Consider the following 25,807-nt stretch of genomic DNA (forward strand, 5'->3'; position numbering starts at 1 on the left):
AAGGGGGGAGGAGGAGCCGGCAAAGGGAGGTGCGGGGCGGAGAGGGGAAGGGAAGCGAGCGGGGGAGCCGGGCACCGCCGACGCCCCTGCACGCGGACGGCGGAACTCCCCCGCCGCCACCCGCGGAAACGGAAGCGAGGGCGTGGGGCGCGAGACTCCCCCCACCCCACGGCGGGGCGTGTCCTCCGGACCGTCCGATCCGCGCCCCGCCCCGGCCCCGCCCCCTGGCCGCGCGGGCCCCGCCCCTCCGCCCCCGCCAGTGGGCGCGCGCCCGAATCCCGGTGCCCCGGGCGGCCCGGGGGGCGGTCCAGCGGCGCCGGCGATGGCTCATAAGACCGCGGGCCACCTGTCGGGCCGCTCCTCCGCGCGCCGCGCTCCGGGCCCCGCCGTGCCGCTGCGGGCCGCGTCCCCGGAGTCGGCGCCTCTGTCGCCTCGGTCCCCGTCCCCACCCAGGCGCGGAGCAGCGCGGGCTCCGGGCGGGCGCCAGGGCGCGCAGACATGGGCAGCCGCGCCAGAGCGCGCCGGGCGGCCGCGATGCTGGGCTTCCTCGGGCTGCTGTGCGCGGTGCTGGGCGCCGTCATGATCGTGATGGTGCCCACGCTCATCAAGCAGCAGGTGCTCAAGGTGGGTGAGGGGCGCCGGCCGGGGCCCGCGCCGGGTCGGGGGCTGGAGGGCGCGCAGCCGGAGGCCCGGCGAGCTGCGGCCGGGATCGGCGCCCTGGTTCCGGGCCCCCGAGCACGGCGGAGCCCAGAGCACATCGCCAGGGGCAGCTGGCCGCCTCCCCAGTACCCTCCGCGACCCAGGCCGAGGTGGGGGGCAAAGGAGGCTTCCAGGGACTTTCCTGGAGGCGCGGGCCAAGGTCCGGAAGGCCAGAATGAGAGACCACCCGGAGCCTGACCTCACTCTAAGGGGGTCGGGGGCGCAGGACGGGCCTGGAGTCTGGCCACATTATGGTGCTGCCCTCCTGCCTCTTTACTACAGCAGCCTGAGGCCGCGTCTACTAAAATTAGGGCCGCACTTTGCCTGTTTCCTGTGCGCCCAAGAGGACAGGAACCCTCCATTCATGTGCTTCTGTGACACTCACATGGGCGCCCCGGTCTCCCATTACCGTGCTCAGTAGAGCATTCTCTGCTGTCGAGAATCCACACGGAAAGGCCTTCTCAGGGGCCGAATGCTCTGTCCTCCGCCAGCATTGCCTTCCCGATGCAGATTGGAAGCGATAAGCTGCTTTCTCCCCAGATTGACACAGAGGCAGCCAAAGCCCAAGGCTGCAGACGCAGAGGGTTTTCCTCTGTTCATAACCTTAGGTACGATTGCCCTTTCAACCGTGGAGACAAATGAGCTGGCCTGGGACTAGACTCTGCCCTGGGTGTCTGGACAGCCTGTTTGAATGAGCTGGAGTTAAGGAAGGCCAGGGACACTGCAGAGAGGATCGCAGCTGAGCTAAAAGTGTTTCAGGGCTTCGAAGCCAGAGACAGCACCTGCAGTGTGGGGAGGGGAAACTGAGGCTTGCTTTGCCCAGACACTGAGCGGGGATACAGATGTGGATAATGTCACTGGCTCGTTGATTTCTCTTTTCCCCCTTAGCCGGCTACTTTAAGTGGGTTTCTTAAGAATGAGACTTGTCCTTAGGGCAGCTTGGGTGGCTCAGTGGGTTAAGTGTCCCACTTGGGCTCAGGTCATGACCTCGTGGTCCACGAGTTCAAGCCCCGAGTCGGGCTCTGTGCTGACAGCTCAGAGCCTGGAGCCTGCTTCAGAGTCTGTGTCTCCCTTTCTCTCTGGCCCTCCTCCGCTTGCACTCTGTCTGTCTCTCTCAAAAAAAAAAAAAAAAAAAAAAGAATGAGACTTGTCCACATTTCGTGTGTGTGTGCCTCATGCCCAGCACAGGATGCCTGGGAATGAATGAATCTGTGGATGAATGAAGGCTGCAATCCGCCTACACCTGCCTGTCCCTTCTTGGGACCTGGCCATCTTCAAACATGCTGCAACGTTTGGCTTTTACCACGGTCTCTGGGGAAGTAGTTGTCTGAGTTATACTGGCCACACTGTGTTTTTTGTTTTTGTTTTCTTTAGTTTTCAGATCTTTTCCCATTAAGCCCCGTAGCCTGATTCCAAGGCGATCCTGGCTGGCGGCGGCACTGAACGCCGAGTTCCTCTTCGTGTTTTTTTGGCCTCTGGGGATGGCAGGGGAAGCTCCCCTCGAAGCATTAAAATTGCTTTGTTCTCTCCCGCAGTGGCCAAGGGGCTACGCTTTCCAGAGTAGCCGTGAGAGCTTTATCTCAGCGCGAGCCTTCCGTAGACGCCCGCCGATGTTACGGTTGCTGTACGGTGTGCATCCTGGAGACGCTGTCAGCCCGGTGGTGGAGGGGGGAGTGTGAGGGCGGGTGGGGTTTAGAGCTGATGAAGAACCTCACCGGCCCCGTCCTTCTCGGACCGAACTTCGGGGTGATTTCCGTCTGTGGACGTTGGTCAGGTTCGGGATGTCGGTTCCACGTGTATCAGCTCACACGCGTGTGCCTCCTAATTCCCGACTCGAACTCTAGGCTTCCGAAGCGGAGAGTGACATTGTCCTCCCTTGTCCTGCAGCTAGAATTTCCGGGCTCAAAGTTGAGCGAGAGCCACCCAGCATCCTATGTGACTCTCCCAAAGGCGATTGGTTTGGGACTGAGTGGCGTGAGGGCAGGAAGGCAACGCCTAGCCCGTGAGAGCCACTTCTTGGGCAGCCCCGGCTGAGCCCTGGCCAAGTGCCTCCCGTGGAAGAAGACTGTGTTCAGGGGACCTGGAGGGTGGGACCCCAGGAGAGGGAGGAACTTCCTGCCCGCTGGTGTTTTCTTTGGCTGCACAGGCCCCTGGACAGCTTGAATGGCGGGCCTTGTGCTTTTGATTTCCATGTTTTTATGCTTTTTGGTTCACTGAAGAAGTCCACATGGCAAAGGCATGAGCCCTTGCTTGCAAAAAAAAAAAAAAACAACAACAAAAAACCATTCAAATGGAGGAAAAAAAGTTCCCTCCACTTTATTCCCTTCCTCAGATAATACCACCGTCATTGGCCTGTGTCTTTCTAGACTTTCATCAGTGCACGCATCATGAGCACGTATTTGTACACGTTGGTACATACTTGTTACGTATAGTGAGCTAAGCTATGTGTAAATATTCCGCAGTTTGCTTTTCACTTCCTGCGTACCTCTTGGAAAAAGTTTCCCTATCAGAACAGGTAGATCTAAACGGTCTTTGTTGTTGGTTTCAGTGCTGCATGGCTTTCCTTCCAGTGGCTTATTTCCCTGTTTCTCTGTTGACGGCTGATTTTCTCTGTCACGGAGTAACCGAGCGGTGAATGTCCTGGCACGTGCCTCTCGGCGTCCAGGCACCAATGCCTCCGCCGGGTGGATTTTCAGGATAGAAGCCTCTAGACCACGAAGTCTGTTCAGCTTGAGTTTTGACAGTTACCGCCGAATTGCCTTTCTGAAAAGTTCTAGCATTCATACGGCCACCAACAGCATGACAGTGACCACTCCCCCCACATCCACACCAATTGAGTGTCGTGTTATGTTGTTGTTAATCTGATGGGTTTGATTTACGTGTCTCAGGCTGCCGATAGGGTTGATGCATTTTGAAACCTGTGACGGTTTCCGGAGCCCGGGGGGTTGTAGACCTGGGCTCTGCCATTTGCTGGCTGGGGACCTCGCGCGTTACTTCACCTCTGAGTCAGGGGTCAGATGTAGTTTGCCTTGTGGCACGATCACAAAGCGCAAAGGTGATTACATGTGTGTGGAAATACCCTGGATGTGCCTGGTTTCTTACTTGAATCTGACCACTGCCTTGAGAAACAGGCTGAGACCGTGCTTTTGTTCCCACAGATAAGGAAACGGAGGCACAGCAAAGATCGGCAACTTGCCGGGGTTTACACAGCTTGTGGCCGTGGTGGGCCAGCACCCCAGCCCCGAGTTGGGGTATCCACTTCTGGAGGGGCATAGGACATCGAGTGGGAGCCCTCCATCCCATCCGATGCGGGGCTCGAACTCACGAACCGTGAGATCGTGACCTGAGCCAAAGTTGGACACTCAGCCGACTGAGCCGCCCAGGCGCCCCAACTTTTTCTTTTTTTTAAACAAAGAGAATATTCGTGTATTATGTGTTTTATTAAACATTAGTAACGAACCCACAACTTTCCCCAGAGAATGGCTCAATGAATTAGAGACACAAATGGCAGAGGAGCCCTGTGGATTGAGGTCGCTGGGAGAGGTCCAGGGAAGGAAGTGAGACTCGTCCCTTCGTCCCCGCGGCAGGCAGGAGTGGACAAGAGGCGTTCGGCCGGACGGCGTGATCGTGAATTACCGAGTGCCGGGCAGTATTCAGGCCATCTTTGTAAATGTCCTCTTGTTTGGTCCTGGGGAGTTCTGTGACACTTCTCATTCTCATCACCAACAGTTAGGGAAACAGAAGCTTCGGGGAGTAATTTGCCCCAGCTGACCTTGCCTGGTGCGTGTGTGTGTGTGTGTGTGTGTGTGTGTGCGCGCATGCACACGCGTGAAAATATCCTGGAAGAAAACACCAGGAGAATGGGGACACTTGTATCCACTGCCTAGAACTGACCCTGGCATGCGCGGTCGTCCCAAGTTTGAATGGGTGAGGAATGCACGGTCAAGGTCCCTAAGGGTACATTTCCGGGTGTCTCTGGTCCAACGGGGAAGGCCCAGTGGTGGGAAGGGCTCGTCTGCCGGGCCACCGTGTGTGTTGCTGGGCCCCTTAGCTTTCTTCACATCCCAGAGGGGAGCTGAGTCCCCTCTGCTGTCTTTAAGTTGGTTTTCTGGTTGGGATCAGTCTCAGGTGCTTTGTGCATGAATTTTTCCAGCTGAGGCTGAAGGCTTCCCCCGTGTGTATTTCCATCTCGGTAAATGACGCCTCCATTTCCCCGAGCGCGGAGCTGAGAATATTGGGTCATGCCTGATATGGTCTATCAGCAGATGCTATTGGCTTTATCTTCAAAACCTAGCTGTGTTTTAATGCCTCAACATCACCACGAAAACCTTCTCCATCCGCTGCTTGGACTGGGGCAGTAGTCTCCTCTCTGGTCTCCGTAGACAGCCAGAGGGATCCTGATGAAACAGTCAGCAGACCATACGTCCCCTCGCTGACAACCCTGCAAGGTTCCCTGTGTTACTCTGAGTGAAGACCGAGGTCCTCTCGGTGGCCCAGAGGCCCCTGCAGTCTGGCCCTCCTTCCCTCTCTCACCTCACCCGCTCTTGGCCCTGCAGCTCCCCTGCCTTGCACATCTCCTGGATGTCCTCGAGCCTCCCGAGGCTGGTGCCACCACAGAGTCTCTGGCTCGCGCTCCTCTCTGTCCGGAAGGCTCACTCTGAGATATCTGTGTAGCTCGCCCCGCACGTCCCCGAAGGTAGCCTCCGTTATGCTGTGTGTTTATTTGTGTGTCCTCTTTCGCCCTCATGAGCGTGGACGTCTGCTGGGGCAGGGGCCGCGTTGTCGCTCCCACGGCAGTGTCCCCGGGGGCCAGGGCAGCGGTGGGTTCGTGGTACGGTGGGTGACGGAGAGGTGGTCAGGGCCGTGAGGTTGGGCTGTTTCCTCCCGCTCTCCCCTCGCCCGGGACTTGGACCCAGACTCTAGTTTGCTCCTTCTGCCCTCAGCGAGAGCCACCCGGAGAGCCTCAGGAACGCCGTGCCCTGCCCCTGGGTGGCCTTGTGCCCTTTGGCAAATGTCCTCTGGCCATCAGTTAAAAGGTGGGGGGGTGATGACAGGCAGTGAGTGTATTTGGCACACGCCATTTGAAGTGTGCACGTATTAAATCATTTCGTTTCGCGTCCGAACAGTGACTGTTGCCTCTGGTTCCTGAGGGAAAGAGAAGCACAGAGGTGTGAAGTCCCTTGCCCCAGGTCACACGGCTGAAATGGCAGAATCAGGATTTCAGTCCAGAGGGCCTCCAGCCCGGAGGCCTGGCCTCTCTGCTGTCTGTATTGACTGCTGTCAATATTTCGCGGTAGGGCAGGCCCCTCCCGGATTCCCCGCTTGGGTCGACCTCGCCTTTGCCTGCGCGGCCGGTGGGCAGCGGGCTCCGCCTTCCTCCTTATCGGCACCTCCCCCAAACTGTCGGTACAGGGCGCCTCGTGGCTATCTTTGCAGGCCGGTCTGATGGAGCGGGCTGTGTTCTAGAATCACAGATGCCCAGGCCAGCTGGGGAGGGCGGCCCGTCTGGTGCCCATCGTCCCAGCAACCCTCAGGGTGGGCTCGTGCCTCTGCCCCGGGGTCTGCTGGGCCAGCCCCGCCCGCCGGCCAGCGCCCCCTCCGGAGCTCCGGGAGGCCGCAGGTCAGTCTTGGAGGGCATCGTGGTGTCACAGGCTGATGGCTCCTGGGCTGTTTCCTGCAGGCCCCCCCCCCCCCCCCACCCGTGCACCCGGCCGCGTGCGGCAAAGCGGTGGAATTTATCTGTGGTGGCCGATGGCGGGCGCCCGGGGTGGCTGGGATCGCAGGTGCTCGCCGGGTCTGTCCTGTTTTGCTTCCTCTTTCCCACAGCGGAACTCGGTTTCTCTCCCTGCGCACGAGAGACCTTCTTACTCCATGGTGACAGCTGGAAACCGGGGGCTATTTTGAGTCTCGCGGAGTCTGGTTTATTTTTGTTTTCCGCTCTGGCTTCACGAGTGTGTGTGTGTGTGTGTGTGTGTGTGTGTGTGTGTGTGTGCGCGCGCGCACGCGCAAATGCTGGCGTGTGCGTGCGTGCGCTGATGGCACACGCGTGACTGGTGATGCGCGAACACGCGTTGGCATGTGCAGCCCGTCCCGGAGCACGTGGGTCAACAGGGATCGCGGTGTCGCCGTGTTGGCATAGATGTGCGCGCGTGCGGGCGTGTGTGCACACGTGTGTTGACGTGTGCGCGCATGGGGAGGCGTGGCACGCGCGGCCCTCACGCATCCGCACGTGCGCACATCGTCGCGGTCGCGTCGTCCGTATCGCGACGCATGCGGGCACACTCGCGCACACATGTTAACGCGTGTCCGCGCGTGCTGGGTGCACGCATACGCGTGTGGCCGCGCGTCCCGCCGCAGTCCGGCCTCCCCTCGGCCTGGCACCAGGGGCGTGTTCCGCGGGCCTCGCTCTTCCCGTTCCGTGAAATGTTCCCCGTCCCTTCTTGGAATGACTAACACCTGCCAACACCTGCACCCAGTGAGTCAGTGTGATTAGCCAGAACGTGGTTACGTGCAGTTACCTGGAACCGCCTTGTGCCGGCCTTCCTCGGGCACAGCAAACGAGGCAGAGGCCAGTCCCGAGTGGGTGTCGAAGGCGTGCTCCGTCTCGTCTCCCTGGGGCACGTCCTGGTCGCCCTGGAGACCCCGCAGGAGCGCGTCTGCTCCATCAAAGTCTGTGGGTCGACCTGCTGTCCCGGGTCAGCGGCACAGAGGCCCCTGGCTCTTCGGCCACCCCCAGGGCTGGTTTCCGGCACGAGGCTGCCGCGGACAGGCTTCGGGTTCCCAGTCGTGGAGGAGTTGGTCCCCCTGCCCTTTGCCACAAAGATCTAGTCGCGTTGGCCCTGTAAACATGTTTATGGTGCAGAGAATTCAGTCGTACAGTTAGGGCCAAAATAAAAAAAAAACAAAAAACAAAAAACACCCGAGAAACAAAAGAAGTTCTTTCCCGTACCTCGTTTTCCCTTGTCAAATGTGACCTTGGCCTCCACTGGCCCTGGGAATGGCTGGCAGGGGCAGAAACGCAAAGAGGAACAAAACAGTCCGTTCTTGGCTCTGGAGCTTTACAGGGCTCAGCAGCTGGCGATCACGGGGCGTCCGGGATGCTTCTGGTCCTGACGTGAAGCTGCTTGGCCTGCCCAGAACCTCCCAGAACCCAGAGGTCCGGGACCCTGGTGGTCCGAGGCCTGGCTGTCAGTCTCTTGCCCCTTCCCCTCCCCCGCCCCATGTCTTCCTGTCCCTGCTGGGGAGGGGGAAGGAACAGGAGTGGCCCGACCCTTGTTTGCTTCCTGGCATTTTGGGCGAAGTTCCTTCCACCTTTTCTGGAAGCTCCCAGAAGGACTCTTAAGACACTTGAAATGTCTGTTCCCTTACCTCCTGGCCAGCTGCTCCTTTGTCTTATGTGTTGGGGCCTCGGCCAGTCTCAAGCAGTGAGGGGCGTCTTTGTCCTGGCTGCTGATACCCCACGCCCAGACCTTTCTCCCGGATTCCAGCCTCCGGCAGCCAGGGGCCAACCGCGGATCTCAGTTTGGGTGGCCAGAGGCTGCTTGCACTACCCCGGGGTGGGGGGGGTGCCCGACCCCTCATCGCTGCCCCCACCCCCCGGCCTCAGGCCTCCGGCCGTACCCCCGTCTCTGTCGGTGGTTTTCCTCTCCCCCGGCCGTCCAGGCCGAGAGCCTGAGCCCCAGCCTGGCTTCCCCCTTCTCTCTCTTACTTCCTACATTGAACCAGCAGGACGGTTATAGTTTCATCTTCACGATACGTCCGGGATCCCACTGCTTCTCGCCGTGCCCGTGGCCACCGCCGCGGTCCAAGGCTCCATCGCGTCTCCCTGTCTCTGCCTTTGCTCCCTGGCCGGGTTTGCTCCACGCAGCGGCCACACGGAGCCTCTGAAATCTGCAGCCGGACCACCGTTCTCTGTTCCAAACCCCCCACCCCCCGCAGGGGGCCTGGCTAATCCCCCTCCCCCCACCTCCCTTGTTTGAATTTGCCAGCCCCTTCCCCATCCCCTGTGCTCCGGTCCCTCCTTCCCCTGCGGTCACTTCTGGAGCCCTGTCACCCCGTGAGATGCCGCATCACTCACCTGTGCGTCCTGTGTGTTGTTTATTGTCTGTGTCTCCCCAGGAAACCGTGGGGCCCGTGGGGCCCTTGGTTTTGTTTTTTGCTGTGTCCCCAGCACCTGGAATGATGCCTAGCACGTAATCACAGGTTCTCAAGTATTTACTGAATGGGGGTTTAGAAGACAAGGGTGGTTCACAGGGAGGTTTGCGACCAGTGGCGGGTGTTGCTCCTGTGCGGGGACGTGGGGTCGGCTGCCCTTCCCCCCTGCACGGCCCCTGCTGTAGCCCGAGCTGCCCCTGCCTCCTCACCGCGCCGCCCGCCCCTGCCTGTCTGTCCACCCTGCGGGCAGCTCTTTCTGCTGCGGCCAGAATGCTCTTCGGAAAATGCAAGTTGGATCATTTCACTGCCCTGATTAAAAGCAAAACTTCTCGGGGGTGGTAGGAAGCCTGTGTGTCCCCACGGTGGCGCTTCTTTGGGGCCCCTGCCTGCTCCGACTCCCAGATTTCTTGCCCTTGCTCCAGCCCCACAGGCTTTGCTTTTCCTGCAGGGCACTGTGTTCTTTCCTGCCCCTGGGCCTTTGCATGTGCTTTTGTGTTTCAGCTCGAATGTGACCTCTCGAAGAAGATACCCCCTGACCACCAGCCCTCCCCGTGAGCCCCACTCCCGCCGTGTCCCCCGTCTGCGTTCGAGCCACCCGTGTCATTCCCTTCCGGGCCTCTGCCATTCTCCCAAGTTACAGTGTTCATTTGCCTGAGGTTCCGTGAGGCAGGGACCTTGTCTGTCTTGTTCTTGACCGTATCCCACGGTTGGGGACCCTGGTCCAGGGCGGGGACCTGGCTGGCACGGGACTTTGGGCTGAGTCAGGGAAGGGATCCTACTGGGGATCCTCAAAAGCCTGGGCTTTGGAGCCTGACTCCTTAGATTCCGGTACTTTCTCCTCCACTCCTTTCTGTGCGACCGTGGCGAGTGACTTAACCTTACGGTCCCTCACTTTCCCCAGGCCCGCCTCTGAGGGCTGTGCCACAGACAGTGCTGTGGAAAAGCCCATATTAGCACAGTGCCTGGCACAGGGGAGCCCGGAGGAGCCACCGGGAGCCTGGTCTCTGAGATGCGTTCGTGGATTCAGGCGGGGGCCCTGGGACTTCTCTCTCATTCCAGTGACTGGCTGTTTCCCTTGGCCGAAGTCTTCTGGTTGACCCCTTCTCCGTCCCAACACGACGACGGAGTGGCCAGGAGGGACACAGATTTGCAAAGAGGTCATCAGGGCTGTCTGTGAGCGGCGGGTAACCACGCGGCACCTGTCCCGGCGTCGTGGCCCCAGCGGGCGGCTTGCATGGGGGGAGGGGGCTCCCTTCCTGCTGCATTTAAGCAGAAGCTGAGCGTTAAAGTGGAACCATTTGTGTGTCGTCTCTGGTCCTCACCCGCACAAACTGTGTGAGGCGGGAGGGGACGCACCAGGCCCGTTCTGCTGCTGATTTTACTTTGAAGGGACGGGAGGCGGGAGGCGCGGCTCACGGGCACTGTCACTGTCGTGCAAAGTCACGTGCCTGCACCCGGTGAGGGTGAGCCGCCTGAGGGCGCAGGGAGAGGGCAGGGAGGGAAGCTTTGCTGGCCCTACCCTTCTCCCTGTGGCCCCGCAAAGGAGCACCTGGTAGGCTGCATGCAGTCCCAGAGTTCAAGGGGGTTGTCTTTGCCGTGTGCATGCCTCTCACTCACCAGCAGCCTTGTCGGGGGCTCGGGATTGGTCTCCTGCACTATGGGGGGGGGGGCTGCAGTGGGGGAGAGCAGGTGCTTTGCAGAGGTCTCCCAAGGGAACCTTGTGGAGGGACCTTTAAGGGTAACCAGAGAATTTTCCCCGGTGGCTTGGATCACATGTGCATCCCTGGAGCTGGGGGAGGAGTTTCCTTTTCCCCAAACTGCAGGGAGTGGGGTGGGCAGGTGGTGCCCTAAATGAAAAGGCGGCTGGGTAGGGAGTAGGGGACATGGAAGATGGGGACGCCTTAGCAGAAGGAGGAAAAGGAGACAGGCAGCAAACAATGATTGAAGGGCCCTTTGCCCCAGAATAGCCCCCCTGCCCCCACTTCATCTCGTTGCCTCAGTGACATTGGCTGTTACAGTGTTAGAGATTATTTTGTTTGGCTCCACCTAAGACCTCTTGAGGAGGCGGTAGCTTATCAGCTAATTGTTTGTATCGGGGAAGGTTTCATAATCTCCCGGATCGTTAGATCTGGAACTTGGGTTTTACTCAATTGCACGTTTTTTATTTCTCCTTTGGGGAAAACCAAATCCAGAGGGAGCACGGATTTACGTAGAGCCACGGAGCAAATTGGCAGCGAGGGCTGCCGGCGGGGCCGATGGCCCCCGGGGAGCAGAGGAGGGGGGTGCTGGGTGGAGGCCAGCTGGGCCAGGGGAGCAGGGCCAGGGGGAGGCCAGACGGTTGCAGGAGCGAGGCCTTATAAACTGGGAGAGACGTCAGAGCTGGAATGTGCCGAAGTTCAGACGGCCTGCCCCACAGGTGGGCGTCTCCCCGGGCGTGCGCCAGATGGAGGGTGGCGAGCGAGGGATGAGCCCGGGACCTTGTGGCCTGTATCACCGTCTGCCTGCGTCTGTCAGAGGGGTGGTTGGTGTGAAATCCGTGTAGCCAGCAGGTATATTCCGCAGTGTGGCCGGGCACATCTGTCAGCGGCAACATCCAGAGGAGTGACTAGCAGCCTGCTGGCCCTTGCCCCGAGCCCTGGGGCACACCCTTCTTGAGCCAGGGCAGTGTGGGGGTGTGCGTGGGAGGGGCCTGCCTGGGCGGCCAGGCCCCGGGGGACCTCCGGGAGCATCTCTGACGGAGTGCCCTGCGTGCCCACACGGTCACCTTCCATCTGGGTGAGAGGCCGAGTGCGGTGTGGGGGCTGGGAGGTGGTACCCGGGCCGCCAAGGTCGGTCAAGGTCAGTTCTCAAATCCCCAGCCCTTGGCCAGGGTTTTGGCGTCCAGGAGCTTAGGTGGGCCCAAGAGCGTGGACTCTGGAGCCAGACGGTCCGGGTTCAGATCCTGCCTTTCCCCCAGCGGTGTGCCTTTGGGCAAGCGACTCAACCGCTCTGTGCCCTGCTTCCTCCTCTGCGAAGTGGAGTCTAAAGTATCTTCTCTCTGGAGCTCTTCAACACTGGAGGAGCACTTAGGATAACAGCTTAGCAAGTGTTACATGAGTGTTTGCTCTTGCCTCCCTCTAAACCTTATAGACACGTGCCTAGAGGATCAGGCTGCCTTCGTTTCCCCTGAGTGGGGCCGTGCCCTTTTGCTGCGTCTTGCTGTTCTCACTCCGTCGTCGCTCTCTTTTCTAAACCTCCCCGGCTCACCTGGGTCGCTCTCGCCGGTCTGTCTGGAGGACTGGGAAGGTTCCGGAGCGTGGACGCCCCAGCGGGCCCCACAAAGGGGCCGTTCGGCCTCGTGAAACGACCACACCGCGGTCCGTGCGCCGTGTTCCCGGCCGAGGTTTTGCTTGGAGAAACTGCCAGGACCGTGCGGGGGACGGGCCTGAGCCCTGTCCCCAGCTCCCCTGAAGGCTTACAGTTTGTCCGCGAGGGGACCAGGCCAGCCTTTTTGGCAGCTTGCCCCTCGGTTTGGATTTGTCTGATCGTTTCCTCATGAGCGCGCATTCTCTTCCGACAGATTTTGTCGTGTAGCAACACAAAAGCGGCCTTGTGTGAATCAGATGGGAGTAGGGCTCCTCTGGCCGAGCTGGGATGGGTGTCTCGACGCCCCCCTCCCCTCCCCGCCTCCGGATTAACCCCAGAACTGCGGACGGGTGACTGCCCGCGGGACGGCTGGATGGTCGCCTCCTCCTGTTCTGGGCTGGAGAGCGGGACGCTGGGGTGGCGGATGGGGGCTCCCCTCTGTTCTGGAGCCCCCCCCTCCCCCAGCCCTCTGAGTCCTGCAGGAATCTCGTGCCCCATCAGCCCGGCCCCATCTGGCCTGTTGGCCGGCGGTGGAGGTCATGGGCGTTACTCGGCAGAGAGCCGACTGCAGCCGGAATCCCTTGGCAGCTTCGAGAGCCTCTCTGGTCCCCGGGACTTCCTTCGACGGCGTGTTCCCAGGCTTCGTGGATTCCACCCATCAAAGCCTCCTGCTTCCTCGTGTCAGCCCCAGAGACTTTGATTTCTTTCTGCTGTGAAATAGCGTGCACTTCAAGGAAAGTGCCGGAGACACACGCGGTTAAATAGACACCGAACACGAACACGTGTGTGATCACCCCCAGACGGAAAAGCGGGACCTCGGACGCCCTCCAGAAGCCCCCGGCGGACGAAACTGGGCTCGTTGCCGGCCTGCCGTGCTTTTTATTCTGCTCCCCTAAGCACGACGCTCGGTTTCCTCTGATTCCGAACTCTACTTGAAATCAGTCATACTGCCGTGGTCTGGATGTCTGTTTTCCCCAAACTCCTGTGTCGCAAACCTCGCGCCCAGAATGCTGGTGGGAGCGGGGGCCTCTGGGAGGTGACCGGAGGTGAGGGTGGGGCCTTTAGGAAAGTGTTAGTGCCCTTGTCAAAGAGTCCCCAGGGAGCTCACTTGCCACTTCGGCCACGCGAGGACACAGCAGAAAGCCTACGACCCAGGAGAGGGCTCTCGCCTGCCCACGCCGGCACCCGGATCTCAGACTTGCAGCCCCCAGACGGTGAGAGACGCGTGTCCGTCGTTCGTAAGCTGGGGCGTTGTGTCCTCGCAGCCCGGATGGACTGAGGCAGAAACGGTACCCGGAGTGGGTTGCTGCTGTATAAACACGCCTACAACTGGGGAAGCGGCTTTGGAACTGGGTAGCGAGCAGAGTCTGGGAGAGTTTGGGGTGCACGCCGGAGGGAGCCCCCACTGCCACGAACGGACGGTTCCGGTCAGTGCTGGTGAGGGCTCAGAAGGAGAAGAGGGGAGGGAGCCCCCATCTTTTGGCCCAGCTCTCCCCCCCGGGGCCTGGTTCGAAGCTGGAGGAAGGGCGATCCTTGGTCTAAAGCAGCTGCATTGTGTTTGCGTCCTTGTGTCGTGTGGAAGGTGTGGAAGGCGGAGCTGGCGGGTGAGGAAACTGGGTACCTGGGAGGGCCGGGGGGGGGGGGGGGGGGGCGCGGTCTGTAAGCGCAGCGTGGAAGGCGTGGCTTGTGTGAGCCCTTACAGGAGAGCGAGCGCAGAGAAATGACACGGGGACCGTTCCTCAAAGGGAAGTAGAAGGTAAACATTTGGAAACATCTCAGCCTCCCCGTGCTGGAAACGAGAGAGCCAAGGAGGAGAAGGCCACGGGTGTGGCCAGTGACCGTTTGATAAGGAGATACGTGTGGGTGTGAACCCCACTTTGTTCGCCCCGTGGGAAGGTAGCCAGCCTGACCTGAAAGGGAAGGACGGGGCAGTGGGGGAAGGCGGCTGGCACCCTTAGGTTTTAGGGCCCTGCAGGGGCACGCGCGTCGATCCTTGGGACAAGGGAAGGACCCCAGGAAGGACCGGAGGTCCTCAGGGCTCCCTCCTCGGGGCGGGGCGGGGCGCCACCTGGGTTTCAGCGGGCCCGGCTGGCTTCTGCCCCAGGGGCTGTGGGCGCGCACCCCGGGCAGAGGGCGCCCTGTTGGGCCCACGCCCTGTTGGGGCGACGCCCGGCAGAGCCGTGGGGACGGGGCAGCCCCGGACCCCAGGCGGGTGGAGCCAGGGGCGCGCGTCCCGACCCAGGAGAACCACCCAGCGAGCGTGGGGGGACCCCGACCCCAGCCACGGTGGGTCGGGGAGGCAGGACGGCGGCCGAGGGGGCCTCTTCTTGAGGCTCGGGGCCCAGGGTTCTTCGCCGCGTTGGGTTTTGGGTTCCCCTTCGACCTGTTCCCCCTTTTCCCCCTTTCGGACCGGGAGTGTCAGGTGGGATGTCACAAGCCCTCGACGGTTGTGATTTCACAGGCGCACAGCTGGAGTCTCACTCATGCCCGATTTCGATATGTAATTGTTTTTAAATTTTTAATTATTTTTTTGAGAGAGAGAGAGAGCAGGGGAAGCAGAGAGAGAGAGAGAGAGAGAGAGAGGGAGAGAGGGAGAGAGAGAACCCCAAGCAGGCTCCACACTCAGCACAGAGCCGGACGTGGGGCTCGATCCCACAACCGTGAGATCGTGACCTGGGTCGAAATCAAGAGTCGGACGCTCAACCGACCGAACCACCCAGGCGCCCCCCTGGTTTAGATACTTAGATGGGGCTTTGGGCTCAGACTGGTGGGTGGATGCCACGTGAGAAGGGTGTAGATTTGGGGGGCCAGGGTCGCAATGCTGTGGTCGGCATGTTCGTCGCCCCCCCTCCCCCATCCCCCACCAAATTCGTACATCGAAAACCTGATGCCCAGGGTGATGGTGCTGGAGGTGATTTGATCACGAGGGCAGAGCCATGAGGTGCCACGGATGGGATTGGTACCTTTAAAAAAGAGACCCCAGGGGCGCCTGGGTGGCTCAGTCGGTTAAGCGTCCGACTTCAGCCAGGTCACGATCTCGTGGTCCGGGAGTTCGAGCCCCGCGTCGGGCTCTGGGCTGATGGCTCGGAGCCTGGAGCCTGTTTCCGATTCTGTGTCTCCCTCTCTCTCTGCCCCTCCCCCGTTCATGCTCTGTCTCTCTCTGTCCCAAAAATCAATAAACGTTAAAAAAAAAAAAAAAAAAAAGAGACCCCAGGGAGTTCCCTGCCGCTTCAGAGGGGGGCTCTTCCCCGACCACAGTGACGCCCTCAGACTTCCAGGCTCCCTACTCTGAGAAGCGAGTGTCTGTTGTTTAGAAGCCACCCTGTCTGTGGCGTTTTGTGACAGCAGCCTCTCCCAGGCGGACCGGTCGGTTTTTCTTCTCATTATGTTTGTGAGATCTGGCCTTTTTTTTCTTTTTTTTTTTTAAATTTTTTATTTATTCTCGAGACAGAGAGACAGAGCATGAGCGGGGGAGGAGCAGTGAGAGAGAGGGAGACACAGAGTCCGAAGCAGGCTCCAGGCTCCGAGCCATCAGCACAGAGCCCGACGCGGGGCTCGAACTCACGAGCTGTGAGAGCGTGACCTGGGCCCAAGTCGGACGCTCAACGGGCTGAGCCCCCCGGGCGCCCCGGGATATGCCCTTGTGGTTGCAAGAAGCCACACTCCCTTTTTCGCGGCCGTGTAATATTCCACGAGGCCATCCTGGGGTGTCGGTCTGCTCATGGCGGCCGTGAGTCCCTGCGGTGCTGGGTCGTGCACGCTCGCGGCCCCCGCCCCCAGGGTGTACACACCGAGGTCGCTGAGGGTCCAGGTGTGTGCAGCCTCAGTTTTGCCCGGACGTGCCGCGTTCATTTCCGGAGCGATTGCACCAGCTCTCACGCCCTCGTTAATTTTTTACTTAATAATTTATGGAGGCGAAATTCACATAACGTATAATTAGTCACTTCATTTGTTAAAAAATTTTTTTTTAATTTGAGAGAGAGAGCGAGAGAGCGGGCATGTGCACAGGAAGAGAGATGCAGAGGGAGAGAGAGCGCCTTCCAAGCAGGCTACGTGCTTGGTGCAGGGCCGGACACGGGGCCGAATCCCACGACCCTGGGATCATGACCCTGGGATCCCATGACCCTGGGATCGTGCGCAGCAATCAAGAGTCGGACGTTCAAGCGACTGAGCCACCCAGACGCCCCCGATTAGTCGCTTTAAAGTGATCCATTCGGTGGCATTTAGTACCTTCACAGAGTTGTGCGGCCGTGACCTCTGTCGGCTTCTAGAACATTTCCGTCCCTCCAAAGGGAAGCCTGCTCCCCCTGGGCCGTCACTCCCCGTTCTCTGCCCCCAGCCCCTGGAGCCACCAGTCCGCTTTCTGTGTCCACGGACTTGCCCACGTGCCTGTGTGGGGATGTGCGCGTGACCGTGCATCCGCGGGAGAGCGTGTGCACTCGTACATAGTCACGCGTAGTGCTGGGCGTCCGCACGCACGGCAGGGGTCAGGAGCACGCTTCTGGAGCCAGGCAGGAGGTGCGGGTTCAAATCCTGGCTCTGCCTCCGGTTCTCGGGGCCTCTGCCGGGACGTGCGGGGTCATGGGGCGACGGGAGCCAGCTTCCTTAGCTGTGCTTCGCGGTCCCTCTCACGGCCACGCCAGCGCCCCATCCCTTCAGGCCTTCTCTGGTGGCTGTGGTTGCAACGGCTGCTGTTTTGATTCGCATCTGTGACTTGCAAGGTTGACTTGCCTTGCTTTTGTGCGTCAGTGGGCGTGCAGAGTCCGAGGCTCAGAGTTTGAGGGGCCTGTTGGGGAGGGGGGTCACGCAGCAAACTGGGGCTCGGGCTCGGTTTAATCAGAAGTCTGGGGCCCCTGGGGGCGCCCGGGTGGCTCGCTGGGTTAAGCACCTGACCCTGGGTTTCGGCTCGGGTCGTGACCTCGCGTTTTCGTGAGTTCGAGCCCCGCGTCGGGCTCTGCGCTGACAGCGAGGAGCCTGCTGGTGATTCTCTCTCTCTCTCTGCCCCTCCCCTGCTTGCGCTCTCTCTGTTCCTGTCAAAATAAATCAACAACAACCACAAAAAAGTCTCGGGCCCCTGATGACTAAGGGCAGCTAACCCTGCAGTGGCAGAGAACGTAAGGTTCTTCTCCGGTGGGAGCTCTGAGCGCGAGGTCGGCGTGTATCCAGGACGGGGAGAGAATGTGGGTGACCCCCCCCTTACCCCCCCATCCCCCCCCCCCCGCCCCGCCTCCCCAAACCAGCTTGGGCGTTCCTTGCCTGCTGATAATGCTGTGCACCTGTGTATGGGTGTATTTATTTTCTAGCGCCTTTGTTCCTACGCGGCCGTCCCCTCCGTGTCTCTGTGTCCTTTCCTCTTCTTTCAAGGGCACCTGTCATTGGATTTAGGGCCCCCCCCCCCCAATCCAGGACGACCTCATCTCCAGACCCTCAACTTGATTCCACCTGCAAAGACGCTATTTCCAAAGAAGGTCACGTTCTGAGGTTCCGGCCGGACGTGAATGCGGGGGGCGGGGGGGACCACCATTTATTTACCCCACCGCAGTGTGGGTGTGCCCGATGCCCCAGACCTGCAGATGCCCAGTTCACAGGCAGCCCCTGGGTCTCGGGTTCTCTGGGAACTCGATTTTCCCCTGAAAGCCACTTTCCACCCGTGCGGTGGGGGTGATTTTGTCAGCTCGCGTGGCCCCCGACGGTCATGTTCCTCGCGACAGCTGGACTGGCCGTGCCCTGCAGGGCCCACGCTTGCCCAGAAAGCCCCTGTTGGCACCGGAAAGAAGATAGAGAGAGAAGCGAATTTAAAAAGAAGGGGACGATTAAAAACGAAGCGAAAGCGTACAAAACACCGGCACAGCCTCAAAACGAAGGCACGACGTGCAAACCGCCACTCCCAGGGCCGACGGTGGGTCCTCTGACTCGGGCCAGTAGTTGCTTCCTGAAAAACAATGTTTGTGTCCCCAGGGACCGGCACATCCTCCCTCCTCTCTCTCTGCCCCTCCCCTGCTCGTGCTCTGTCTCTGTCTCTCTCTCAAAAGTAAATAAACATTAAAAAAAATAAAGCAACAGAAATACATTCTCTCACAGCTCTGGAGGCCGGAAGCCTGAAACCAAGGTGTCGGCTGGACCGCCTTCCATCCCGAGGCTCTCGGGGAGGAGCCTGCCTCGTTCTCCTGGTGGCTCCGGGTGGCCCTTGGCTGGTGGCCACATCACTCCAGTCTTTGCCTACCTTTCCACACGGCCCTTTTTTGTAACTTCTCTTCTGCGACGAGGACGCTCGCCATTGGATTTAGGACCCAGCCGCGTGACCCAGGGTAATCTCATTTTAAGATCCGTGATTGTCTCTGCAAAGACCTTTTCTTCCAAATAGGGTCACGTTAAGGTTCCAGGTGGACAGGTCTTCGGAGGGGCCCCTGTTCAAGTGGCTGCGGGGAGCCCGATGTTAACGGCAGCGGCGTCGATGGGGTGCCCCCTGTGAGCCAGGCTCCAAAGCCGCACAACAGCTTGTCACATCCTCACCACCCCTCAGGGGTGCGGTTATGCGTGTTTTCCAAGTGGAGGCACAGGGGCTCAGAGAGGTTGCCGGACCTGCCTGAGGTCACACAGCTGGTGGTGGGAATGGGCCGTCTACTTTTGTCCCAGGTTGTAGCCCAGCCGCTTCACAGACCCGGACCCGGCTGGAGAGGTGTTTTATGGGGCCCACACGGCAGTCAAAAAACAATTATTTAAATAAATTGGTCGCCAGCATTTAAAGACGGGCGGGTTTATACGGAAATCCAGGTTTCTGGACGCTCGTGGTAGTTAGTTGGCATCTGTTCTATAAGCAGCCTCACCTCGCCAGGACGATGCTTTCCGGCTGTGTGGCCGCGGGCGAGTGACTTGGCTTCTCCGGGCCTCGGTTTCCTCATCCGTAAAATGGGGCTAGCAGTAGGCCCGGCCACGCAGGTGTTGCTTCGAGGGATAAACAGGTTGGTAAATAGGGCGCGGGTTTGCCCTGCCCCGTGCGTGTGCAACTGAGCAGTGGCTGCATCAGGTTGGCATCGTTGTGATCAATTCCCAGGCTCTTTCTGGAATAAATTCAGAGGCCACCGGGGTCCCGGGTGATGCAAGAGTTCCCAGAGGACATCCGGCCATCGGCAGCCGCTGGAGGTTCTGATGCCGCCTAAGGTGTTAGGCGTGAGCCCCCTGCCTCAGTTTCCTCATCTGGGACAGCACCTTTCTGTCTCCCTGGGCAAGTATGGGGGGATTCAGAAAGTGGCCCCAATTCCTGGCCGTATGTGGGCAGTGACCTCAGATCCTCCTCGAGCCTCAGTTTCCCCAGCTGTGAGGTGGGATGGGGATGTGAGCTGTGGTGAGGACGGAGAGGCGGGGAGCAAAGTGCTCCCGGCGGGAGCCCGAGGATGGTGATGGGAGAGGCGGGTGATGCAGGGCATGTCCACACGGCTCCGGGAGGTGGGAGCGGAGGGGCGGGGGCGGGGGGCCGGGAGGCTGTCCTTGGGGGGCAGCCTGGCCCTCAGCAGCCTCTCCCGCAAGACGCAAGGACTGACATTGCCGACCTCCACGCTCCCTTGTGGCCAGGGAGCGGAGATAAGTGTGGTGGGGCTGTCGGCCGTCACGGCCACTTGTGTCCTGGTCAGAAAGGAAGGAAGGCCGGGGTCTGGGACAGAGTCCAGCTGAGGCCCGAGGCGTCCTTCAACCCTGGGGGTCAGTGCCGGGAGGGGCTTCTTGAACCCTCTCGATGGTTTTGGACGTGACGCCAAGCAGCTTTGCGTTTCTGCAGCTTCTCTGACTTTTCGGGGAGCTCCCACACCTCTGGTCTGGTTGACCCGCCGCGGGGCAGGCTGGGAAAGTTCCAGGTGTCTCTGCCATGCGGTCAGGAGCGACAGAGGGCCCCCTCCTCCAGCCGGGGGCGGGGGATGCTTTGCAATTCATCACCAGTTGCTCGCTTAGACACCCTGAAGGATTTGGGTGGTTGCAGTGCCCGTGGGCACGTGGGACAGGCGGGTGGGGAATCGGCTCCGGGCAGCCCGGCCCGAGGGAGCGGTACCGACGGGAGGGGGCCGGGCTCCCGGGTGGCCAGGAAGGTTGCTCGTTCCTTCAGCGTGCACCGTGTGCGGGGTGCTGTGCGGTGTGGGGGCTGTGGTTCTGGACGGAGCTGACCAGGCCCCATCTGAACGTCTGACATCGTGGCGGGAGGGGTGGCCCGTGAGTAAGCAAATAGAGACGCTCACGAAAGGCGTCCGAAGGGAGCAAGGTGGGGGAGTTGACATCGGAGACTGCCCGGGTGGTCGGGCGGGCCTTTCCGAGGAGGAAGGAGTCGGGTGCTGGAGTGGCTTCCCAGGCAGAGGGCACAGCACGTGCAAAGGCCCAGCGATGGGAAGTTGCTTCCTTAGTGGTGGGACAGCAAACAGGCCAGTGGGGCTGGGGTGGGGGGGCGGGGGGGGAGGGGCGGTGATGAGGCAGGCTGGGGCTTTGTAGGACATGGTGAGGGGTTTAGATTTGGTTCTCAGTTCATTGGGATGCCTTTGGAAGACAGAAACAGATTTGAGATTTCTTCTGCAGGGAGAGCCACGGGGTTGTGCCGACAGGCTGTTCTAGGCGTGTGAGGGGAGGAGTCCAGGATAGCTCTCAGACTTTTCTGTGGGAGGGACTGTGAGTGCGGGGCTGTCTTCCAAAACAGAAAGACTGGGTTTGGGGGGGGGGGTAGGGGCAACCAAGACCAGATGGAGAGCGTCGGCCTTCAATCCGGCCTCAGGTTCCTGGTGCGACAGAAATCAAATAAAATGGGCCAAGGACTTAATAGAGATTTCTCCGGAAAAAACGTACAAATGACCAAAAGCTCGGCATCACTGATCCCTAGGGGAATGCACATCAAAACCACAGAGATCCCACCTCCCGCCCATCGGGACGTGCTACCAAAGAAGCAGAGAATAGCCAGTGTAGACGAGGATGCGGAGAAATCGGAACCCTGTGCGCTGTTGGTGGGGACGTGAAATGGTACAGCCGCCATGGAAAACAGTGCGGAGGCTCCTGAGAGAACCAAGGACAGCATTGCCCTGTGACCCAGCGCCTCTGCCCGTGGGCCTCTCCCCCGAGGAGCTGAGAGCTGGGGCGTGGAGAGACACTGGCCCACCCGTGTCCACGGCATCGAGAGCCAAGGGGCGGGAACGCTCCGAGCGTCCATCGACAGAGGAAGGACAAACGTGCAGCGCAAGAGGATTCGGCCTTCAAAACAAGGGCAGTCCTGACCCCCGCTACGCCCGGGACGCAACTTGAGGACATTTGTGCTGCGTGATGAAAGGCGCCGGCCGCCCAAGGACAGATACGGGATGATCCCACGTGTGTGAGGCGCCCGGAGGAGTCGCCTCCACAGAGACGGCAAGGGGGGGGTGGGCCCCGGGGGCTGGAGGAGGGGACCGGGGGGTCAGTGTTTCAGGGCCACGGAGTCTCTGATCAGGAGGATGAGAAAGCCCTGGAGGCCGACGGTGGGCCTGGTTACACAATGACGTGAATGTGCTTCACGTCACCGAGACTCGTACCCTTCAACATGGCTGAGATGGTAAATTTTATGCTATTCACGCAAAAAATCGTGGTGGGGTTTAACCCGAGGGGGAGCGGGTTTGTAGCTGTGGCCAGATGGCCCAGCCCACCGGCCGTGGTCAGGTTACAACATGCTGAGCCTCTTGCAACAGCTGGAGCCTTTGAAGGAGACGGTCCTGAGCTCCTGATTCAAACCACTGTTACCCCATTTTATGAGGCCTTGGCAAGTCTCACCATGTGTGCTTGAATCACGGCCAAGGCGGGCTGAAGGAAGGCTCATTTAGTAATAGTCCTTGGGACGCGTGGACACCGGCTGCCTTCTCCAGAGCACGTCCTGGGTCACTTTATTCTCTCTGCACACTGCCAGCTCCAAGGAAGCGGGGGGAGGGATCCCTGTGGCCGGGGAGGGGGCCGGGGTGGGGAGGACGGGGCTCGGCAGGCCAAACAGGTTCTGTGTCAACCCCCGGCCTGCCACTGGGGCTCAGAAGCCGTCACCAGGGATGGCCCGCCCCTGAGCGGGTGAGGCCGTGTGCATGAAGCTTTATTTGCGGGCCTGAGATGGGGATTTGGTGTAAATTTCATGCGTCCTGAAACAGGGTTCTTTCTGCTTCTTTCCTTTCTTTCTTTTTCTTCCTTCCTTCCTTCCTTCCTTCCTTTTTCTTCCTTCCTTCCTTCCTTTTTCTCTTTCTTCCTTCCTTCCTTTTTTTCTTCCTTCCTTCCTTCCTTCCTTCCTTCCTTCCTTCCTTCCTTCCTTTTTCTTCCTTTCTTTCTTTCTTTCTTTCTTTCTTTCTTTCTTTCTTTCTTTCCTTTCCTTCTTTCCTTCTTTCCTTCTTTCCTCCTCCAAACACCCAAACATTATTAGGAAATGTAAAAGCATCGTTAGCTCCTGGGATGCATGGAAGGAGGCATCGGGACAGATTTGGCTCTTGGGCCACAGTTTACTTGAAACACCCTGCTTTGTTATGGGAGTGAAGTTAAGGAATGGAAGGAATTGTTGTCCTCTGCCTGACTCGGTGGAAGAGCGGGGCCCTGGGCTGGTCTGTGCCTGCCAGAAAGAGTGTGGATGGGACTGCCAGATTCCATCATGGCGGCGGAATTAGGGGGCCCGGATGAGGTCCTGGGAAGTGGGATTGGGCTCAATCCCCCCCCCAACCCCGGGGACGGGGGTCAAGACGGTGCATGCCTCCCAGCACTGTCCCCACTCAGCTGTGATCCTTACTCCCCCACGTCTGGAGGGGGGGAGCCTGCCCTGAGGGCAGTGGGTGTAGTGGTCAGACCACAGGCTTTCAGGCGGACTGGAGTTCAAGACCCCTTGCCGCTGCTGGGTTTGTGCCCTTGGGCAACTAAATAGCTTAAAAAAAAAAATCTCACTGTGCCTCAGTTTCCTCATCCATAAGACAGAACATGTAATGGTATCTACCTCACAGACCAGTTGTCAGGTTTAAATGAAAGAGTGTTGATTCAGATGGGATGCCCTGGCCTGTAGCAACATCGAACCTGCTTCCTAGTGGCTGGTGTAATACAGATGTTTGTTATTGTGCTTCATAAGAGACTAGAGATAGTAGGTGTTTCTAGATGTGTTTGGCAGTTCAGTAATGTCAGGGCACTAGGTCAGTGTCTGTGTGATTTCTTAAGCCTTGACTTCATGGTCTCATGATGGCTGCCACAGCACCATACATCACGCAGGTACCTACGTCACTCAGAGCCAGAAGGAGGGATGGGGCAATGGCAGGGTTCTGTTCTTTTATTGGGAGTGGGATTTTTTCCCCAGAAGGCCCCCTTTCTTTCTCATTGACTAGCATAAGGTCATGGGCCCGGACCAGAGCTGGACCCACCTTCCTGAAATTCAGGGCCGTGTACCCCAAACTGGAAGCAAGTCAGAGTTCTCTTAGTTGAGGGAGGGGAGAGAGGTGGGCTTTGGGTGAGCAGTAACACGCTCTTATTTAGCACATGGCCCAGCACCCAGATCAAGAAACAGCAGCACCCAGAATCCCCCTGTGTTTCCCCTCTAGTCGCCACCCACCCCAAGCGTGACCACCACCCTGATTTCTTAGCGCGTCGATTGGTTTTCTCTGGTTTTGTACTTTATCAGAATGAAATCACCCAGTCTTCCCTTTTTTTTTTCATTTTAATGTTTTAATGTTTATTTTTGAGAGAGAGAGACAGAGCACGAGCTGGGGAGGGGTAGACAGAGGGCGAGACACAATCGGAAGCAGGCGCCAGGCTCTGAGCTGGCAACGTGGAGCCCGACGCGTAGGGAGCGAAGTTCGAGGACCCTGAGCTCCTCGGACTGGCTGTCTGAGCCCTTTCTGATCGACAGACCTTCTCTCTCACTTTGTGCTCGGCTCCTGATTGATGAACGTTCCCCCCCATAACTAAGCACCAGCTTTGAGCCTATGAGACGCTCAGACGGGGTCGGAGTGAGTGAACGAACGAACGAACGAAGGCTGTTTTGTTATCCGCTGCTGCTGTGGATAGGACGGGGATTGTGGGTAGACTCAGATCCCCACGGGAGCCCTGCAGGTACCAGAGGCGGGGTTGGGGGGGGGCGGGGACAGCCTGGTGCGAACTGATTTGGGAGCCGCGGGCGGGAGCGCAAACACGTCTGAGGAGTTCCGTCCCGACGGGCCGCTGCCTCGTAGGGATACAGGCGCCGTGCTGGCCCATCTCCCAGGTTGTCAGAAGTTGCCGGAAGTCCAGAACTTACCTTTGCCATTTAAAAAACACTGTTGACCCATTCACACGTTTTGAAATCCCGCGTGATGATCCGAAAGGCAGCCTCTGGCCGAAGCTGGCCCGTGGGTGGACAGCTGGCTGCGTCGGGAAGACAGCTGTGGGGCCAGGCTGTGGGGTGTTTTGGGGGTGGGGAGGCGGGTGGGAGAGGGCAGCTAAGACATTTGGGGCGATTTTAATTTTTTTACTTACTGTATTTATTAACGACGTTTTTTAATGTTTAGTTTTTGAGAGACGCAGAGACTAAACTAATGTTTAGTTTTGAGAGACGCAGAGTGTGAGCAAGGGAGGGGCAGAGAGAGAGAGGGAGACACAGTCCGAAGCGGGTTCCAGGTTCTCCGCTCTCAGCACAGAGCCCGACGCGGGGCTCGAACCCACGAACCGTGAGATCGTGACCTGAGCGGAAATCAAGAGTCGCACGCTCCACCGACGGAGCCGCTGTGGGTGAATTTTTACTCGGGTCTGCACGCTTGCCGAGCTCGCCCAGCACCCGCGGGAGGTTCTCCTGCACCCTCAGTGTCCGCACCCTCCCTCCCGCGGTGCCCCCGCCTCTGTCACCGGAGCTCAGCTTTGCACGTCCGCCAGAACGTCGCCGACGCGGGCTCCCAGGGCACTCCTCCTGCGTGTTGAGCTTCTGCCGGTCGGCGCTGTGTTTGTGGTTCATCTGTGTCGTCGCGGGCATCCAGCGTCCGCTCCTTTTCCCCGGCGGGTGGCACCCCACTGTGTGAACCTGCCCCCTCTTGTCATCCTTTCCCTCGTTTGCGGACGTCTGTGTTTCCAGGTTGGGGCTTTTCTGAGAGACGCTGCTGTGAGCGCTTGCCGATGCTCATTCGTGTGCGGACGGACGTAGGTTTTCGTCTCTCTGGGGAAAGCTCTAGGGTGGGTCGCTGTATCGGGGGGTAAGAGTCTGTTCCGCGTTAGCAGATAATGCCACCCGTGTCCCAGCGATGGTCGGCCGTGCCTATTAGACTTCCCCCAGTGGTGTGTGAGCGTTCTGGGTGCTCCGGTCCTCATCAGCGTCGTTATCGTCCGTCTTTTTTGTGTTAGCCGTTCTGGGGGAGGCTGTCGGACCCCACCGTGAGTCTAATGGATACCTTCTCTGATGACCAGGCTGCCCGGGACTGGTGGGGTGCCTCCATGAAGTCGTGGGGATCTAATCTCCCATCTTTCCGCTCGGCCGTGCTTTCTTTGCGGCTTCCATCCTCAGGGCAGCCTCACGATCCAAGGTGGCTGCTCTGGCTCCATCCCTCACGACTGCAGTCCAGGCAGCAGGGGGACTTGTCACCAAATACAGGGGAATTTCTGACGTCGATAATGCCAGGAAGGCAAAACAGGGTGATGG

At 59.5% G+C, this 25,807-nt stretch overlaps 1 protein-coding gene across 3 annotated transcripts in view; it reads left to right on the forward strand.

Annotated features, from left to right (window-relative positions):
* The first annotated feature begins 294 nt into the window (after positions 1–294).
* Positions 295–25,807, forward strand: part of SCARB1 (scavenger receptor class B member 1) — a 64,147-nt gene continuing 38,634 nt past the window's right edge. Inside the window, exon 1 of one of the 3 annotated variants that reach the window (XM_027044219.2) lies at positions 295–624. In XM_027044219.2, the coding sequence (XP_026900020.1) occupies positions 499–624 (126 nt within the window). In that variant the 5' untranslated portion in view covers positions 295–498. The remainder of the gene's footprint in view (positions 625–25,807) is intronic. The other 2 variants (XM_027044216.2, XM_027044220.2) reach the window with 2 other exon arrangements.

Source organism: Acinonyx jubatus, chromosome D3 (genome assembly GCF_027475565.1).
Source record: "Acinonyx jubatus isolate Ajub_Pintada_27869175 chromosome D3, VMU_Ajub_asm_v1.0, whole genome shotgun sequence".
Classification (NCBI taxonomy): Eukaryota; Metazoa; Chordata; class Mammalia; order Carnivora; family Felidae; genus Acinonyx; species Acinonyx jubatus.